The 20,704-nt window shown below is 40.8% G+C and overlaps 2 protein-coding genes across 3 annotated transcripts in view; one reads left to right on the top strand and one right to left on the bottom strand.

Moving 5' to 3' along the window:
* Positions 1-8,237, top strand: part of si:dkeyp-23e4.3 (rho GTPase-activating protein 7) — a 48,770-nt gene extending 40,533 nt beyond the window's left edge. For both annotated transcript variants that reach the window (XM_058415040.1, XM_058415041.1), the window contains exons 9-14: positions 30-243; positions 1,243-1,357; positions 4,629-4,829; positions 4,916-5,130; positions 5,848-6,021; positions 6,703-8,237. In XM_058415040.1, coding sequence (XP_058271023.1) covers positions 30-243; positions 1,243-1,357; positions 4,629-4,829; positions 4,916-5,130; positions 5,848-6,021; positions 6,703-6,811 — 1,028 coding nt within the window. In that variant the 3' untranslated portion in view covers positions 6,812-8,237. The remainder of the gene's footprint in view (positions 1-29; positions 244-1,242; positions 1,358-4,628; positions 4,830-4,915; positions 5,131-5,847; positions 6,022-6,702) is intronic.
* Positions 8,238-9,781: 1,544 nt separating this feature from the next.
* On the bottom strand, positions 9,782-20,505 carry rars1 (arginyl-tRNA synthetase 1). The gene is made up of 15 exons (XM_058415043.1): positions 20,348-20,505; positions 19,167-19,298; positions 17,988-18,176; positions 17,631-17,739; positions 17,451-17,551; positions 17,011-17,132; positions 16,815-16,935; positions 15,496-15,625; positions 13,969-14,073; positions 13,145-13,323; positions 12,922-13,031; positions 12,699-12,804; positions 11,801-11,973; positions 10,994-11,241; positions 9,782-9,983 (listed from the first exon to the last, which is right to left on the bottom strand). The coding sequence occupies exons 1-15, from the start codon at positions 20,390-20,392 to the stop codon at positions 9,874-9,876; spliced, it is 1,980 nt and encodes a 659-aa protein (XP_058271026.1). The 5' UTR covers positions 20,393-20,505; the 3' UTR covers positions 9,782-9,873.
* Between the last annotated feature and the right edge of the window lie 199 nt (positions 20,506-20,704).

Raw genomic sequence — 20,704 nt, 5'->3', positions numbered from 1 at the left:
TCACTGAGTCATCCTTTCATCCACCACAGACTTCCCAAAGGATCAGCAGTTTGCAGCAGTCCAGGCTGCCATCTTCATCCTGCCTGACGAGAACCGAGAAGCTCTTCAGTGCCTCCTCTTCTTCCTCCATGAAGTGGTGGCCTGTGTGGAGGAAAACCAGATGACTCCGACCAATATCGCTGTTTGTTTGGCTCCATCGCTGTTCCATCTCAACGTCCTCAAGAGAGACAGCACCAGCAGCAGGTCTTTACTGTGTTTTTTCATATATATTTTTTAAAAATTGACCATTGTCTAACAATCTAGCGATTCTCTCAGATGCCAGCTGTATTTCTTTAATTAGGAAGTAACTGCCTTTTCCCTAATCCTTACTTTAGGGCAGTTAAAATGTCCAACTTCTATGATTAAGCGTTAACTCATGAGCAACACCACATCTGGTTTAAATCTATCCAAGATAAATGAGATTTCAAATTTTAGCGTAAATCTCATCTCAGAACAGCAGCTGAATGAATGAGAGAATGATTTCAAACCTGATTTAATCTTGGGAAAGATCTCTGTTGAAAATATGAGAATCTTAACTCGATCATCCGTGAATTCCTGTTTCACAGAGGTATCAAATCTGAGGTGACACAGAAGCCAAATTTTTTCATAAAGGTCCAAATGAATATAAATTAATTCTGGAAACGCTGCACATTACACTCGCCATGTCCACCATGCTTGCACTTCCTTCCCACGAGACATGCCGTGTTTGGAGATGACGGGCCATGATAAGAGCTGAGAGAGGAAGTGGAGATCGTAATGACGTCACCGGCAGAGCTCCATAGAGTAAACACATCCAGGCGGTCCAACCTGTAATCTCTTTTCCGGCTCGGTCTTCCTGCTGAGGGTTTTGGGTGGAGGGTGATCACACTATGATGATCACACTCCACCCAAATGATCACTATAATATGGAATGATATTTTTAGTCACTAAACACACTAAGTGTGATGTTACAAGGAATAGAAGAGGATTGGACTGAAGGTTGTTTTAATGCAAACCTGACAAGATCTCCAGAACCTGCAGCACAAATCAAACATTTCCAAAGGGGAACAATAAGCTTTTATCATATCATCTCTCTCTCTCTCTTTCTCTCTTTCCCAGCAGAGCCAGAAAGAAGGAACAATGCTAATTAGAATTATTAGAGCTGTGGAGCATACTTATGACATTTCCTGTTTGTTTGTTTTTTTGTCTGTATTTTGAACACAGGGCAGGTCAAAGGAAGTATAGCTTGGGAAGACCAGACCAGAGAGATCTGAGTGAGAACCTGGCTGCTACTCAAGGGCTGGCGCATATGGTGACGGAGTGTACACAACTGTTCCAGGTACTGATCTGTTAGATTTAGATTGTAAATATGTAAATATTAAAGCATAAATGTGGGTCCAATATGTCCATAAATGTCATTTTTTGTACAATAACATTAAAGTTCGTTATAAGCATACCATCTGTCATTCCTGCGTACTCCATAACATTTTCAAAAAAGAAAAATTTATTTCATGTCCAATGAGGATCCTACTCACTCAACAGTCTTATATATCTTTCTATCATTTTTTTATAGATGTAGATCATCATACATATCACAAAAAAAACAGAAACATGAGATCAAGGTCTCTGGAACGCCGCAGTCTCTCTTATTATGCATGAGAGATTGAGCTAAATGACAGAAAGAAAGAAAGAAAGAAAGAAAGAAAGAAAGAAAGAAAGAAAGAAAGAAAGAAAGAAAGACAGAAAGAAAGAAAGAAAGAAATGTAATTCATATCAAAAGCTAAACTATTAAAGTAGATTCGAAGCTTTCAGAACATCTCTGCCTGTACTTCTTCCAGTAGCAGCTGATTTACTCTCTTATCTCCTCGGTCAGCGCTGAATAGAAGGTAATGAAGGCGTGGAGATAAAACGTCACCTCCAGCGCTGCACTTTTCTCTGCTTGGTTAGAAAAGAGTCTCGATTAAAAAGCGATATTCCGGTCGTCGGTCTCCAACATGTACATTAACAACGTTTAAGGCTGAACGCCGTACATTAAACATGAAGACTGTTCAATTGAGCCGAGCCAATGTCATTCAAATATTCGTATGAAATCCATGTAATGATGAGCTGTGGGTTGTTAAGTAAAGAATGATAGGAAGAGTCAACACTAGAATTACAGGCACCCATGGGGTAAATATATAGTATAAAGATGAATCATGAGCTTAAATATACAGAATATTGTGTGTGAATATATATATATATATATATATATATATATATATATATATATATATATATATATATACACACTATATTGCCAAAAGTATTCGCTCACCTGCCTTGACTCACATATGAACTTAAGTGACATCCCATTCCTAATCCATAGGGTTCAATATGACGTCGGTCCACCCTTTGCAGCTATAACAGCTTCAACTCTTCTGGGAAGGCTGTCCACAAGGTTTAGGAGTGTGTTTATGGGAATTTTTGACCATTCTTCCAGAAGCGCATTTGTGAGGTCACACACTGATGTTGGACGAGAAGGCCTGGCTCTCAGTCTCCGCTCTAATTCATCCCAAAGGTGTTCTATCGGGTTGAGGTCAGGACTCTGTGCAGGCCAGTCAAGTTCATCCACACCAGACTCTGTCATCCATGTCTTTATGGACCTTGCTTTGTGCACTGGTGCACAGTCATGTTGGAAGAGGAAAGGGCCAGCTCCAAACTGTTCCCACAAAGTTGGGAGCATGGAATTGTCCAAAATGTCTTGGTATGCTGAAGCATTCAGAGTTCCTTTCACTGGAACTAAGGGGCCAAGCCCAGCTCCTGAAAAACAACCTCACACCATAATCCCCCCTCCACCAAACTTTACACTTGGCACAATGCAGTCAGACAAGTACCGTTCTCCTGGCAACCGCCAAACCCAGACTCGTCCATCAGATTGCCAGATGGAGAAGCGCGATTCGTCACTCCAGAGAACGCGTCTCCACTGCTCTAGAGTCCAGTGGCGGCGTGCTTTACACCACTGCATCCGACGCTTTGCATTGCACTTGGTGATGTATGGCTTGGATGCAGCTGCTCGGCCATGGAAACCCATTCCATGAAGCTCTCTGCGCACTGTTCTTGAGCTAATCTGAAGGCCACATGAAGTTTGGAGGTCTGTAGCGATTGACTCTGCAGAAAATTGGCGACCTCTTCGCACTATGCGCCTCAGCATCCGCTGACCCCGCTCCGTCAGTTTACGTGGCCTACCACTTCGTGGCTGAGTTGCTGTCGTTCCCAAACACTTCCACGTTCTTATCATACAGCTGACAGTTGACTGTGGAATATTTAGGAGTGAGGAAATTTCACGACTGGATTTGTTGCACAGGTGGCATCCTATCACAGTTCCACGCTGGAATTCACTGAGCTCCTGAGAGCGACCCATTCTTTCACAAATGTTTGTAAAAACAGTCTGCATGCCTAGGTGCTTGATTTTATACACCTGTGGCCATGGAAGTGATTGGAACACCTGATTCTGATTATTTGGATGGGTGAGCGAATACTTTTGGCAATATAGTGTATATATATATATATATATATATATATATATATATATATATATATATATATATATATATATATATATATATATATACACTATATTGCCAAAAGTATTCGCTATTCGTATATATATATATATATACAGGTGACGTGAAGGCAGCTGTTAGTGGGTGGGATATATTAGGCAGCAAGTGAACATTTTGTCCTCAGAGTTGATGTGTTAGAAGCAGGAAAAATGGACAAGTGTAAGGATTCGAGCGAGTTTGACGGAGGGCCAAATTGTGATGGCTAGATGACTGGATCAGAGCATCTCCAAAACTGCAGCTCTTGTGGGGTGTTCCCGGTTTGCAGTGGTCAGTTTCTATCAAAGTACGGTTTAGTCTAGTAAGTCCTTTAAGTCCTGTAAGTCATGGGCCCCACCTTGCAACTTACAGGACTTAAAAGATCTGCTGCTAACATCTTGGTACCAGATACCACAGCACACCTTCAGGGATCTAGTGGAGTCCATGCTTCAACAGGTCAGGGCTGTTTTGGCAGCAAAAGGGGGACAAACACAATATTAGGCAGGTAGTCATAATGTTATGCCTTATTATTTTGTAAGGAGATATTGTGTTGATTACAAAAACTGACTCAGGGTTCTTTTTTTTGGACTCCTCGTCTTGGAAAACTTTCTTTCAAAACTTTCTTGCTTGTAGGGATTTTATACTTTTTTTTTTTATCTATAACAGTACCCTGATTGTGTTAAAAGCTTTACATTTGTCCTGACTCATTTTATATCAGACTTCAGCCAGAAGATTGCTCATTAATTTATACATGTTCCAAAATACTAATTAAACATAAAATCTTATGATGTTAGAAGAGCAAAGTAGTCTGTCTTTCCTTTGGCTTGAATCTGTAATGCTGAAAAATGAATAAAGAATGTGATTAATTTAAGATCATTTTTATTTGCTGTGGATGAGAGCATCTGATAAATGTAAAGGAGATGATTATCATTAGTCCTGCTTGCATACTATTATGGATTTGTTAAGGATTTTACAGATTTTTTTTGTATTAAATATCACTCACTAATCAGAATAAACTTCATTTTCCTTCAGCTGCCACATTACTGGCTGGATAGGAATCCCGAAGACGGGATTGTGGATGGAGGCTCTGCTTTAAACACAATTGAGACCGATCTAGCGGACCGCGCCCGGCTAGACATCTCGGTCCAGCAGCTCCTGAGGGAAGCGAGGGAGAAGGGCAAAAGCTGGGTCACCTGCTCCACCTTGGATCATGTGGATGTGGCTTTTAAAAAGGTGAGTGGTCAGGAATTATAAAGCACAAAGAGAGCGGACATGTTCCACAGAGAGGTGGGAGCGCTCAAGTTTTGGAAACGTTACAGGTGGAGGATGGATACCCACTGGCGTTGTGGAGAGGGACAGTAGAAGTGGACGCTCCACAGAAAGATGTTTTTCATCGTGTCCTGAGAGAACACGACCAGTGGCAGAGCGAGCTCCTGCACAGCGAGGTCGAGACCTTGGACAAGGATTCAGAGATCTACCAGTACACCCTGCAGGCGGCTGGCACCCGACCACCACTGCAACATCTGCTTTTGAGGTACTGATCCAGCAGCAGGGTGTGTCAGGATGAGGTGGCTCTGTGATTAAAGGTTCTGGTTGTGAGGTCAAATCCCAGTGAAATAAAACTACTGATGAAGAGTGAATAAATAACATAAACCTCGTCAGCAGGAGGGTTGAGAAGATCACATCACATCAAAATCACAGGCTTAGTTTCTTCTCATGATGTTTACACCACCAAAGTAAAAAGCTAGTAAACATGGCGGGCTAAAATGTGTCCTGGAAAGGGATGGCTCAGTAGTTCAAGGTTTGGGTTGATGATCAGAAGGATGCAAGTCCAAATCTCAGAGCCTTAAACAAGGATTAAATGAGTAACTATCGTGCAATTTCAGGGCTATTAGTAGAAATAAGCATGTTTTTAACATTTTAACCCTTAGCTGTCTGGGGCTCTTTGAACATAAGAATATCAAAATGAACATATATTTTTTGTGCTTTTTTATTTAACCTATTATTTCTCCATTTCTACTTGGTCTTTAACACCAAACAAAAATACTTTACAATTTACATTTAAAGCCAGCACTTTACGACCAGCCATATATCTTAGAAAGCTTTGTTTTTCTAAGAGGAGATCATGTTTAAATGTTTCCCCTTTTTTCCAGATGAGTAACTTCAGTAACTCAGATCAGTGACAGTGCTGCTGTTATTCAGTACACACAGTACACTCATGTCCTGCACTTCTTGACCCCTCTACCTGCAGGACGTGGAGGTCTGATCCTTCATCAGGACCTCTGTTCGTAGCAGCCACTTCAGTGGACCACGCTGACGCACCGAGCCGGGGGGTTACAGCCCAAGTACTGTGCTGCATGTTCCTGGTGGAGGCGACGGGGACAAAGAAGTCACGACTCACACACTTCTGGTGCATGGATACCAGGTGAGTCTGGCAGATCTCCATGAGCGAAAATAATGCAAGATCAGGAAAAATCCGTCCTGTATTTTCTCGGGAGATCAATTTGTTTACTGCATAACTCATTCCAAACTATGGCTCTGTACAATCAATGAAACATAACGACGCGATCCAAAAAGACGTTGTTGAGAAAATTGAGGCTCGTGTCCTATCATGGTGGGGAAAAAAAACCCGGAGCAATTATTTGAAAATATTGCGCTAGCTGCTTTGACAGGCGTCTACAGACTAGCTGGCAGGTCTGGGAATGTACAGGAAGAGATATATATTTATCTCTGTGTTGCAGTGTACGCGTTACTCTTGAAACTAAGTGTCAGGTCCAGCGCTGGTTGTTAATTAAATTAATCCGTACCACAACCGTTAAATTCATTAAGCCTGCGAGTTCCACACAACCTTCATATTCTTAAAGCCGAAAGCAAAAAAATGCGGTAAGTAGAAGATTTGTCGACATTCATTTAGGGCAATGGCAGCTTCTAGTGTTTATTTGTTTCTTTTAAGTCTGCTTAACATCGTCTGTGAGCCTAATGGGGCCGATCTCATTAGCTAAGGAGGAAATTGAAAGTAAACTAGTCTTTGTGCGAGGCTCTTATGGCCCATAAATCTCACAAGAGTCCCGGTACGGAGCAGAATATAACTGTCTTTCTTTATCAGGGGCCGATCTCTGGAGTGGCACCATAAAGTCGGTGGGCATCTGCTTTCACACAGCCTGGTGGCAATTAAAGACTCCTTTAAGCCCAAGATGAAAGATGCCAAGCTATGAAAGGACACAGAGGAGCCAAATGAGGTAAAAAAAAAAACAAAAACCACAAAAACAAAAACAAAAAAAAAACATTACGTCGTATGAGGAGCCACATCCAGAAAGGAGACACATCCAGAGCTTTTGTAATGCAGAGAAGATTCCAGTTGAGGAAGAAGAGCAAGCGTATGATGGGATGAGATGTTCCAGGACAGTCGGTCTGCTTGGCTTATCAAGACTGACAAGGAAGAGTGTCAGAGTAATGAAATGTCGTATCCCATTTGAAGGACCGTTTCACAAGCTAACACACAGCGAATGTTGTCTCTGACAGCTGCGAAGGGTTTGCGAAAGGACGTCTGGGTGGCTGTGTGAAAATCGGCTTTTTTGGGGCTTCCATGGTGTGTGATGTGGAAAGGTCAACGCCGGCTGCGGCTCATGAGGGTAGATTTTGGTAAAGCAGAACTTTTCTATACAGCATGTGGGTTTCCATGAAATGAACCTGGGTTGCCAGGTTTTTGCAACATGTACATCTACAACACCTTAAAAAACAACAACTTTGATTTGAAAAAGGCCGACTCCATCTGCAGAACCGTAGTTTGTGAATATTTTTAGATTTATTATCAATTATTTGCGCTAAATAAAATCTTGGAGGCTCAGCTTGGTGTAAAAAAAAAATAAAAATATGCAACCCTGGCAACCAGGTTATTATCTATCCTGTCTTCTGATAAATATATTGATATCGTGAGCATGGGGCAGCATGATTCTTGCCCCAATTGGCCTCTATTTATTTGCGCTTCTCGCTTGCAGTTTCTTTGTTTGACCACTAGGTGCAATAATAACTTTCTGTTAGTAAACAGAGTCGCGATCGGGCCTTACTACGCTCTATAAAGTCGAGCAAATCAAAGTGGTCAAATATCAGGGCTTTTAAAACTTGTTCAAAAGTATTATTGTAGTATTTTGCCAGAATGTAAAACTATTGCACATTTGGACTTTATGAAGTTTGTTTGTTAAACAATTTTACAGCGGGAAGATTCGCCACTGGTTTCGTCAAAGCGATTCATGACGGAAACCATAACAAATATTCGCATATTTATTCTGAAGCATTTGTGACAACTCCGGAGAAGGCAGGGATGTGATCCAGAATATTCTAACAAACTTTAATGACGTTTCACTAAATTTCACAAATTCCGCTGCCGTATGAATATGTATTGGTACATATTTAAAAATGATTTATTTGAATGGACTTATAAATCTTTTTATGATGACTTAATATAATTTACCATTTATTAAATGTTACAGAAGAGATTATTTAAACGTATCTAAACCTTTAAAGATGCCTCGGACTGGCCGAGCTGCTTTATTCTGTTTTTCTTCACGCCACATTAGGCTACCTGTTAAGCTAATTAGCTCTACTGAAGTGCATTCTTTGTTAAAAATACATATATATATATATATATATAAAAAAAAATTTCATGCATTTGAATGAAATGTTTATTAGATGGTTTACATGCATGGAGTAAAATGTTGAATAAAGATCGTATTTTCATACAGAGCCAACTGTGTAGAATACATCATTTAAAAACACACACATACATTATTAAAAGATTATTCAGAATTAAGATTATTATTTTTCTATGTGAATGAAGCTAGGACAAAGCGAGCTAGGACACTAAAGCATCATAAATGAAGCTAGTGGAAATAAAAAAAAAAAATCATTTTAATCACTTTCTAAAATTTTATAAATCAACATTTTGCTGCAGGGCAAATTAATCATTTTACTCCTGAGAAAATGGCATTTTTGTAAAATAAAAATAAAAATAAAACGTTAGCTAGGTGGAAAATATATTGATAGATTTTATTTCGCATTTACGGACATAAAACTTTCTTCATTTATTCCAGTCAACAGCTTAGCATCAGCAAGTGATTTAAAAAAAAGCAAAAAAAACAAAAAAAACAAAAACAAAAAACAATCAAGATAAGACATGACATCATTAATACCGAAAGGGGCGGGGCTTCCAGTTTGCCATGAACATTGGTGAAAAACGCTGACTGATCTTTGCTCATGTTTTTCAGTGATACTTCATAGCAACAACCTTAAAGCTAATCTCCATTAAGATACTTTCTCACCCGCTCACGTACAAAAAAAAAAAAAAAACATTCAAGAGCTGCAGCTAATAATAAGATAAGAACGAACAACCCGATATATTTACCTTCAGCTCCACTAAAGTAATTAGTTTATTTTTCAAATCTATAATTTGCATCGCACACTTACTTATCAGGACACGTAAAGAGCAAAGAATTAAAAAAAGTAAATGAAATCTGGCTAATTAATCTCCGTACAGATGATCAGGCAGAGGCGCGGCATTAATCATCTACAATTCGTTCAAACTTGGAGAAAGCTTTATGCTTAACTCCAGAACTGTAGAGTAAATGTCTTTCATCTGGAAACGGACAGTAAAATGACCTGTACTTGCATGTACATAATAAAATACTGTTTTGTTGCATTTCTCCACTACGTCACCTTCTAAATGGAAAGATTCGATTGCTAAAAAAAATCCCGTTGATCACGTGAGCCCCTGAGCAAGCGGCTGTGGTGGCAATTTCAGCATGTTTTGTAAGAATTATATGAAAGAGGATGGATTGATTCGACAGTAAAGGGAACTGGAAGTGTTTCTGGAACTGGAAATTTCCAGACAGGATCGGAGAAAAATTCTGCTCCTCCTGATGTGTGTATGAGCGGTAAGCGGTAAGCGCTGCACTGCGACGTTAAAAGGATGTCAGGTCAATTATACAAGCTTACATAACTGTATACACGAATAAGCGCTGCCTTTTTAGATTTATCACCTTCACCACGCTCGCATCCATCTCTACGGGGAAGCTGAAGACCGAGCAGCTCTGCACGATCGTAAAGGTGGCTCTGACCTGACAGGTCTATCGCTCAATCTCTGGAAAGCTATTCTGATTGAGATAAATGAGAAACACAACCAAAACACGTTAAAGCCGATCGTGTTTTATTTGGTTCAAAGTATAAACGTTAATAATATCTGGCTGCAAGGTTACATGATCGGGACATCCATTACAGAAGGTCACATCCTCTGGACTGGGGTGAGACCCAATATGTCGAAGCCTTTGGCCATGACGGCAGCCGTGGCCTCACACAGCAGCATCCTCCACATGTTCACCTTCACCACCTCTCCTGTGGAAGAAGAACAGTCACGGTAAGCAAGGCGGCCTCACAGAAAAGTCACTAAATAAACAAGAAGAATGGTAAGTTCCTGCTTCGCTGCCTCAACAAATTCCCAAAAAAAAAAAAAAAAAAATTATTCAATTATAATTTTTAATAATTAGATGAGAAAGAAAAAAAAAACCGTGCGTGACATTCTTTCCAGCAACTGATACCATTCAAAGTGATTAGTACAATCTGCTGAATGAATTAAGCAATAAATATTTACAAGATGACTAAAAGAGCCCAGCAGGATTTACGTTCTGGCTCTGAGGTGCCATCTAGTGAAGGAGGCGGATACCTTCACCACAACGGTTTCATCTGTATTCTCTTCTATACGGTGCGCTATAGAGTTAGACAACAATCTGACCGCTGAGCACCGTGTTCTATAGTGACACGAGGAGTAGATTACATCGAGTCTCCACTCCAGCGTTAATTAACATCTTCACAAAGTTCACAAAGAAGATCTAATCACCATACTTTCAATGCAACTTTTTTTTTTTTCCAATCATTTCTAGTCACAGTTCAGCGGTGCTTCTAATCTCTTTTTTCATTCGTCTAGATTAAAAGCGCCTGTTTCATCAATGTCTCTTAATGAGACAATGTAATTAGAGGAGTTGAGGAAGGCCGAACCGGAGTCCGGGGGTTCTGACGCGACGTTACGTCGGTGGGGTTCAGTACAGCACCACATCTGCAAACATGACCTGATTAGAATTTGAGTTAATGACAACAATCACGATGACGGCGTAAAACGTGTTTAACGTGTCAACATCGATGCCTTCCAGTTATTTCTTCACGTGCAAGCAAAGCCACGTGTCGAGTCTGCCTCTAATAAGGAAATATACATCCTGCATGTGTGCACAGTAAAAATTCCTTGGAGCAACACCACTACCGCTAATCGAGCCCAAACAACCTATTAAGTCCATCTGGTTTGTCTTTAGCACCTAACGCTGGGGTTTTCACAGCCACGCTGTGAGCCTCACCTGTCTTACGATCCTTCTCCACGCAGTAACAGCTGTCGTAGAACTCGGTGAAGGTGGTGGCCAGCTCGTAGAGGTAGTCACACAGCGTGTGCAGCAGCAGGTCGTCCAGGATCTTCTGCAGGATCTCGGGGAACTTCAGGATGCACTTGCCTAGCTTCCATTCCTTCTCGTGCTCCAAGAGGATTTCGCACGCCTCGGCGGCTTTGAGCAGAGCTGCTTCTTCGATGTTGGCCAGCCGGGTTATGGACCTGCCGGTCACACAACAAATAAACTTGATGAGAACGGAGATCGGAATAGAGATTAGAATTATTTTTCAATATTTTTCCATCTATATTATGATGTTCCTGCTCCAGTCACCATTAATATTCATAATGTTCTTTCACATGAAGTGAAGGATGCTTTATTTAAATGTAATTCTGTATAGTTATATTATTATTTTAAAAAAACAGCGGTCCAGGAAATAGTCAATGTAATAGACACATTGAAAGCACATTGGGGGTGCCAATACTTAATCCTGTCCATATTTTAGAGTGAAATATCTGAAATGTTTGTCTATACAAACTACCCAGCATCCACATCCAGCTCCCCACACACACACACACACACACACACACACACACACACACACACACTCGGAGAGAGTTTCCCTGTGAGAGGTATTGATTTGTAAAGGGTCCATCGAGCAGCCGTAGTGAGACTGCTCCTTTCCCGCTAGCTCGAGGATGAATGTAGCTGCACACCTCGCTTACAGCCATCGATTCCGTGCAAGTGAGAGCGAGAGAGAGAGAGTGAGAGAGAGATGCTCACTTGATGCGTGTGAAGGCGTAGAGCAGGTAAGCGGCAGTGTTGCCTCTGTCGTCCAGCATTTTGTCGAAGGAGAAGACGTAGTCGTTGATGCGGTTGTGGGACAAATCGGCGTACTTGATGCAGCCGAAAGCGACGGCACGCTGAGCCTTGATTAGCTCCTCCGGTGTCAGAACCTGGAACATGAAGAAAAAAAACCGTAGAAATCAGAAATTAACATACAGCGAATGAGTAAGTCACTCATGCTGAGTAAGCGATGAAGCACTGATGTTAAAATAAAAAAGTCCCTGACTTGACTGAAAAAAATCAACAAACAAAAATCCCCATGTGCCAGCACAGATCTATGTCTTAGCTGCCTGGAAATGTAACAATAATGTCTTAATTACTACGTGGGAGATCAACCAAATTCGGGGCTTGTCAATCAATTAATCAATCGATAAATAAACAAATAAAAGTGGTCCCTATTTGAAGAAGATCATGAAATAAAATTGAGAAATTAGCCTCTGTCTGCACGACCGTTCTTGCTTCAGGGAAGGTGTAAATATAAGCGATCAGGCCACAAGGAGGCAGAAGAATAGGGAACTTTTTTCTCCCTCAAATCATCACTGCATCCCAGAGGTATGAAGGAGTTATTAGAGAAGTGGCCGCAGGTTTTAAGGAGTCGATTGCTCTACAGCAAGTCTGCATTTTGTTCTCGTTTGATTTGATGTGTCTCGATATTGTTTGGAGCAAACGGCTGGAAAAGCAGAGGAAAGGTTAAGCAGTAAAGTGGGATGCTGTGAGAGGAATTTAGTGTGGATAGAAAAGAGCAGAAAAGAGGATGAACGAATAAGCCTGTGCGTGTGTGTGTGCGTGTGTGTGTGCGCGTGTTCTCCTCTCCGTCGTGCCTCGAAGCGCTCACCTTATCTCTCTCTTTCTCTTTAAGCTTGTCCATGGATCTCTTCAAACCCTCGTCCAGCAAGTCCATTAGCCTGACCGTGTCCCCCGAGCGAGTTTTAAATTTCTTCCTGTGGCACGGAAAGAGTGCATTAAGGAAATATGAACACACCGCACGGCAATAAAGCGTCTACCAAAGTTTTTATTTTTCCTATTTATTGAACGTCAGCAGCCGAAGGCGTACGTACTTGTCCTCTCCCAGAACCACTCCGAATCCTGCGTGTTCCACACGTGTGACCTTGGGGTCGTACCAGCCGATCATCCTGCCCGCTGCAAACACTATTTGGAAGTGCGTAGCCTATCAGGGAAGAAATAAAAACATGTAGAGTAGATCTGGCGATGCTTTATGACCGGCCAGGCGGTATGATCGGTCGGACATTAGTGGACAGGTGAGAGGTGGTATGAACGCACCTGTCCACTGTCTGTAACGTAGATGATGATGTCGGCCTTCTCTTCGAAGAGGCGCTGGCGCAGGGCGGCGAGGTCCGACGTGTCGTACGTGTAGCCGCCGTCCGACTTCACCACCGTCAAAGGGACAGATTGACCAGGGGCGAATATGATCTTCCTGCCCTCATCCATCTCCACCAGGCCTGAGAATGAGAGAAAGACAGAGCGAGAAAGAGAAAGAGAGACGGAGAATCTTAATACTACAATGCCCCCTAATGGACACACACTGTAACTTCACACTCTTTTCCTTCAACATGCTGGGCAGAATGTAAGAATTTAACACGGTTATGAGTCGTTACCAGGTGCCACTGCTCTCTCTACACACCCCTTTCAGTTACACGTTCAACATAAAGTCTGAGATATAACGTACTATTAGAACTTACATTACATTTACAATACCGCTAAACAGCTACAGACTCGCTGTCGCTATGGCAACTAAAGCCGCCTATTCGGATTGCATCAGTTTATTACCGGGACGTCTGTAATAAACTGAACAAATCATCTCACACGATAAAACGTCCGGCATCTGGACAGCAATAACATGATCCACAGCAGGAGTGAGATTCCAGCAGGTCGTATTTTTTACGATATTAGATATTTATTAAGGTTATTAGATATTTAAGGACCTCTCAGTGATTAGCTATTATTTATAGAAAAGCCAAAGTTGCCATTTGATGTAAAGTTGGGAATATAAAGGAATATACTTACATCGGCGTCTGTAATCTCGTAAATGCAAAGATGAAATCGTGACACAGACACAGCACCTGTAGCATCACCTTTCCACTCACCTTTCATCTCAAACTCCTTCACCACTTCGGTCATCATGTCCTGGTAGTACGACTCCCCTCGCTCCAGAATATGGATCCCCAGGCAGTCGTAGACCTTCTGGAACTCTGTCGTAGACATTTGCGGAAACAAAAGTAGAGAAAAATAAATAAATAAATATATAAATAAATCGAACCAACCCCGAGGGACAGTATGGCTTAATTACAGCAGGCAGACGTTAGGGAAATCTAACAAAGCGAGTGCCTGTGGATTTCCAGGCAGGATTTGACGCTTCCTCCAGGGAAAAGCGCACACGAATGCAAACACGGACCCACTGACCTTCACGGGGTAAAGTCTCTATTTGTGCGCTCGGTCTGATTAAAGCATTAACGGGAAAGAGTTCCCCCAAAATCCCAGCTTGTCAAGGATTTAATCAAGAAATAGAATTACGCCGTTGGTCTTCTCTGCCCTTCAGAGTTCAGAAAGTATAATCCAGATCCGGGTGAAGTCGATGCTGCTGCTGCTAGGACACATCTGTGTCCGATAGAGACGCTGAAACGGTGGATGGACAGAGCGAATTAGCCTTAAAAGGTCTTTCACAATGTGTTCTGGAGATTTAATAGAGGTCTTTGAGCAGCGTGTTAAATTCGGGGAATTCGGACGAGTTTATTGTGGACTGTGAAGCGAAATGGGTTGAAAGAGGATCGACTTTCTGAATCACTGAATTACATTTTCTCAGTTTTTAACAAGATCCATTTATTCAACACGGAGCTAAGCTTGTATATAACCTTGTGATATGGACATAATTTAACTTGCTGCAAATCCAAAATGGAAAAAAAAAACCCAAACCCATATGCTCATAAAGAAAGACTGTGTCTCTGTGAACACACTCCACATGCATGTGGACACGTCCAGAATAAAAATAAAACAGCCAGCTGGGCCAATAAGCTTTTAGTAGCACCTTGAGTAAAATAAAGAGAGCTAAAAGAGCTACAAGTCCGAGTTCATTGTGCCTCCAAGCAGCAATTTTTCATCCCTCCATGTAATTAGTTTCAACCCTGATGCCCTGAAGCTTTGTGTGAAATGGACTTGAAAACCGGCTATCTCTCTTAAAACGAAAAAAAAAAAAACCTAAAGGCTCGCCTGGATGTTTGATTTCTGAGAAGCGCTAACGACGAAACGAAATTATTCACTGTTTACATTCCCCGCTACAGATGAATAAATGCTACATCTTTTAATATGCTCGCAGTCGGGCGCCGTAATCAATCACGGAGGACGCAGCATATAATAAATCTCATCTCACCGCGAGGCTGTTAGGTGTCTCACGGTATTAGGTCAACCATCCATTTAGATAAACAGCACTCAGACACTGAATTATGAAATTATTCCAAACAGTCCGAGTCTCTCCCTCAGCTCCGGGGCGGCCCTGATGCCCGCTACTAGCAATGTGATTGTTTGAAATTTCCCCCTCAACCTTAGATGAGGCATGTCCCGGATGTTGGAGCAGGGGGAGGGGGGGGTTCGATGTTTGGAGTTTGGTATGAACGCACCTTGACGAGAAACGTCACAGATCAGATTCCAGGCTTTGATGAAGTCTGGTTCTTTGCTCTGCAGCCTGACGACACACTGATAAGCCCTCTTCTTAAACTCCTCGTCTTCATCGAAGCGCTTCTTAGACTCCTGAGACAGAAAAGGTGAGAGAAGATGGATTAGTGTTCACGACAACAATAACGATATTCTCTCTCAAATCCTCCTCACGCTTCCACACCAAGTTTTTAACACAGAATTAAAAATTAAAGCACCTTAAATGCTTAGAAAGCTCATAATTGGCTCAAGTGGTTAAGGCGAGTTGTTGTTCAAGCCCACCAAGCACCACCAAGCTCCACTGTTGGGCAATTAAGCAAGGCCAACATTCAACATTCTGTGCTCCAGGGGGCGCTGTATCATAGCTGCCCCTGCGCTCTGACCCCAACTTCCTCAGCTGGGATATGCGAAGAAAAGAATTCCAGTGTGCTGTAATGTATGTGTGGCGATAATAAAGGCTTCATGCCCTCAGTTCATAATTTAGCTCTGGTGTAACCAGTCAGCATCAGAAGTAAAATGATTAGACCCGGAGTTTGTTAGGGAGCTATCAAAATAAGTCCAGGAAAAGGGTTAAGTGTTTTTTTGAGGTTCTGTGGTGTCCTGATACCAAATATGAACTCTACAAAGAGTCAAGTCTCAGCAATTTTACCAAAAAAATTACCTGATGTTGAGACATCTGTCATTTCAGCCAAATCTGGTTGTACAGGTACTGAGTGGTGAATACTTATCCTACAGATCCAGCAAACGTCTGCTATTTTATTTCGAACATTTGCATACATCAAATCTCAACGAACTTCCTGTCAATTCTAGGTTTTAACACCGAAATGTAAACGAGACCCCATGCAAGCTCCTATAGAGTTAGATATGTGTAATTAACACACATATGGTTTATAAGGATCATTTCTGCAGCTATTTTTGCAGGCAAACTGTACAGTGCAAATTTCTACAAATTGAGATTTAGAATAAAATGTAATTTACTGGAATTTGTTTAGATTTTATGCAGGTAGGAAAGGGAAAAAATAGCTTAAAAAATATATATTTTTAAGCATAACATATAATATTTATTATTTTATAAGTTATTATTATAATTAATAATCTTGTAGTAATATTTATTATTATAATGTATATTTAAATGCAATTATTATTTTATTATTATTATTAATTATTATTACCTTTTTTTTCTACAGCATGCTCATTCTGGATTTAACAACAGCGCTAATGCTGTAATGCGTTAATTCCCGAAGAGCTCACTGTGAAAAATACGATTGAACCCAGAGCAGCTTACTTTGTAGAAAGCCTGGAGGTCTCCAATCGGAGGAGAAACGCTCAGGTAGTTGGGGAACTTGTCCTGCAAGTGAGCGATGAGCATTCCGAACTGCGTGCCCCAATCTCCAATATGGTTCAACCTACAGGAAAAAAAAATTCCAATAAGGCTCTGTGTGCTACTTCAGCATCCACAAAGAGTCGGGTTCGAGACTGACCTCAAGACGTCGTGGCCTAGATACTCGAAGAGACGACACATGCTGTCCCCTATGATGGTGGAGCGCAGGTGACCCACGTGCATCTCTTTGGCAATGTTTGGAGAGGAGAAGTCGATGACGACCTTAAAAAAAAAAAAACAGAGAATTAAAATAACGGCGTAAAAATACCTTGCTGAAATGTTCGATTCAATCCGATTTGATCCGTATAGCACTTTAACCGCGCTAAAAGAAATATTTTTGCAAATGATACTGACTTTTGTTCATCAGGTCAATATCTTTGGGCCCGTTTGTGTAAAATCAGGACTACTAAGTCTATTTCAGATCAGACTGTAATGTAAATGTTAAAGGGGGTGAATACTTATGCACATCAGTGTTGTTGAACATATATCCATCTGGAGAATTTAGACGAGATGAGGTTACAGGTAACGTTTTTAACAAACCTTCTTCTTCTTGTCTAAAGCTGGAGGCTGAACCCCGTTGAGAAGCAAGTTGGTCAGAAGTTTTGACACGAACGACTTCTTGAGATGAATGTTAATAAAACCTGCAACAACACAACGTTATTTCACTCCCTACATCGAATTCTGACGTTTGTATTTTCGTATCTCGTCTTCTAACTCCACCTGGTCCGGCGATTTCTGTTCTCTCAATCAGTTCGTTGTCTGGAATGTTCTGGGAAATCTTCTCGGCGATCTCTCTGGGGTTGACCTTCAGCCCTTTTCCCTTCATCAACTGGGAAGAGAACAAAAACATAAACTAATTAATCAAAAAATAGGCATCGTATGAGAAATGATGTGGAATGATGCCACTTTATTGCTCAGGCACTTATCTAATTAAACAATCGTGGATTATTTTTTTCCTCACTTAAAACACCAGGGTTCTGACATGAACTTTAGAAATCATCATCATCCATTACATCCCTCTCTCTCTCTCTCTCTCTAGAGCGCTCACTCTCGGATGCTTCGTTCCGCGTGACTGACCTGAGACATGGCCATGGCACTGTTACACTGATAATCTCCAAACTTGGGCTGTTGGCTGGGTGCGACAGTGAGCGGCGGGTTCTCCAGGTCAGGGTAAGCCACACTGATGGCACAGCCAAAGATATCCTGAAGCCTCTGGTTGATGTTGGTCATGCTCTTGCTGCTGTAGCTGTTCTCCTCTTGCATAGTCTGGAAAAGCAGCAAAGATCAACATAAATGTATCAGTTTCCATTCACTAAAATAAACTTTCTGCAAAGACAGTAAAGCAATTTTTTTTAAAAATCCTCCAGTACTAGATTATGTCATTTTGTACAATGCAGACTAATACAGGACGAGGAGAGATAAATCTCACGCTCCCAGTTTCAATATTTGTCGATATTTCAACGATTCGAGACACTGAATCCGATCCGATTTAAATTGACCCAGTATCCGTTCATCCATCCATGACCTACTTTTATATATTATATAGAAAGGGAATTTTTTTTTTTTACAATGATCAGAGTTACCACACTAACCTGTTCAGTGACTTACACACCAAAGTAAACATAGTCATTTCTATCGCTTCCTCATAAACGGCCTCATCGATCCGAATCATCAGATCTTTAAACTCCCTGCATTTATTTGCAATCAGAATAACAAAACCTAAGATCCTTTTCCATGAAACTCACTGGGATACGGTTTTACAATCCATTAAAGCGGTCCTTGAATTTCAAACATCTTCCTCCAGACGCCTACACAGAATTTCTTCATCTGTTAGTCGTAAGTCATGTGATAAACTCATGATCCTGATGATCTTCAGGGCCTTGTTTAATTTAGGGATTAAAACATTACACAGAATAATCACATGTAGATCCTTGAAGATAACTGAGCCCAGGAGCATTCCACAGGGAGAAACACCACAGCTATTCTTCTTATCTTCATTATAATTATTATTCTTGTTATGGAGTGAGTGAATGCGTGAGTATAATGTATTATGAACAAACTGTTGCATCAGAAAAAGCCACATCCTGCTCTGAACAAAAAGCGAAAGTATCTCAGACTTGTTTTTTTTTCCTGTCCTCGTTTCTTATCAGCCAAACCAAGAAGCGAAGCTTGTCGCGATACAGTGCTGGAAAATACGTTCAGCAAACAAACACTTCACCCTCAAAATTAAAACAGTTCAGAGCGTAAAGCACTTACCTTTTTGAGGACGTTAAGGCGATACTTCAGCTTGGTGTTCTCCTCCTTGAGCTCCTCCAGCACTGGTGATGTCAACTCCGTTTCCTTATTCAGGTTCTCCACCTCAGCCTGCAGAGTCTGAATCTCCTTCTCCTGTCAGGACCAAAAGAGAAGGAGAATCTTACACCGATTCTAACCTGCACATTATTATTCATTAATACTTTATTACCAACTGTGTCCAAAAGTCTTAGAAATATTTACACTGATTTCAGAATCACCTCCGTCGTGAAAACGTCCCTCAATAGAAGTTTAAGAAATTTTAGAAATAACGAAAAATCATAATAATAATAATAATTATAATGAAAATCTTAAACGCTAAATATTGAAGACGCTGAACATTTCCTTTTTTGTTCGTTTATGAATATTCCAAAACATTTCTAGTTCATTCCCATATGACCTCTGTGTGTGTGTGTGTGTGTGTGTGTGTGTGTGTGTGTGTGTGTGTGTCATAATTTTCGACTCTTTTGTACATTTAATGCTTAACTTCAAACCTCAAGTCAGGACATTATGTACAGTCATTTCTAAAAGAAATTAAAAAATCACGAACAAATATATATATATTCGTACACTCTTAAAATAAATAAATTTTTTATATTAAAAGCATCAATTTTAATCAATATTAGGTTTATTTTCCTAAGGAAGCACGAGGCTGTACAGCCCGCTAACCCTACACACTAGCGTACTAAGTAGTACGCGTTCATAACGAGCCCCTATTAGTATAGCACTATTCTTACATACTATCTAGTACGAAATGCTTTAACTGGTTTCGAAAGCTAACTCATCGGTTAGCCTTCTCAGCTTGAGCAACTTCTCCATGTTTGTAAATTAAACAATAATATCCTGCGAATGTAGAAAAAGAAATATCAAGCCTTTTAAAACAATTAAGCACTCCAACGGTTATGAAGCTCGATTGCCATCGTTGTGCGCTTCAAAAGGCTCGATGCTAAATCACCGCGTTGAGCACTACATAGCGTGCACACGCGCGCGTTCCTTGCATCCTTAGTAGTGCACTCGTACAAAGAAGAGGAAGTTATTTCGGGTGTAACCAGTGTTTCATCAGAAACTCTTGTACACTCTATAATACAGAAAACAGATAGTGTCTTTCTTTAGAAATGCTACAAGAGTTTAAATGTAAATCTGACCTGGTTTTGAAGACGGTCCGTGTACTCTGCCACAGGGTCACACATATTTAGAGGAAAAAATATACAGAAGTATATAAATATATCTGCAGCTACAACACAGCTTCCAGCGAGTAAAAGTTGCGCACTGATCTCTCTGTAACTCGAATTCAGCTTTCACTTCAGGCTAGGAATTATGGGAAACCACTCGACAAGCCTAAAGTCCTCAAAAAAAAAAAAAAAAAAAAAAAAAAAAAATTATATATATATATATATATATATATATATATATATATATATATATGTGTGTGTGTGTGTGTGTGTGTGTGTGTGTGTGTGTGTGCGTGCGTGCGTGCGTGCGTGCTTGTAAAAAAGTGAGAG

Source organism: Hemibagrus wyckioides, linkage group LG18, assembly GCF_019097595.1.
Source record: "Hemibagrus wyckioides isolate EC202008001 linkage group LG18, SWU_Hwy_1.0, whole genome shotgun sequence".
NCBI lineage: Eukaryota > Metazoa > Chordata > Actinopteri > Siluriformes > Bagridae > Hemibagrus > Hemibagrus wyckioides.
Note: the sequence above shows the minus strand (reverse complement) of the source record. Positions and strands in the feature narration are given on the sequence as shown.

Bases quoted from the DNA above. Each gene is read 5' to 3' on its own strand.
- rars1 (XM_058415043.1), bottom strand. From the start codon at position 20,392: ATGTGTGACCCTGTGGCAGAGTACACGGACCGTCTTCAAAACCAG. The intron at 19,299-20,347 runs GTCAGATTTACA...TGGTCCTGACAG, and splicing joins CGGACCGTCTTCAAAACCAG to GAGAAGGAGATTCAGACTCT. The intron at 13,032-13,144 runs GTGCGTTCATAC...CTTCCCTGATAG, and splicing joins ACGTTACAGACAGTGGACAG to GCTACGCACTTCCAAATAGT.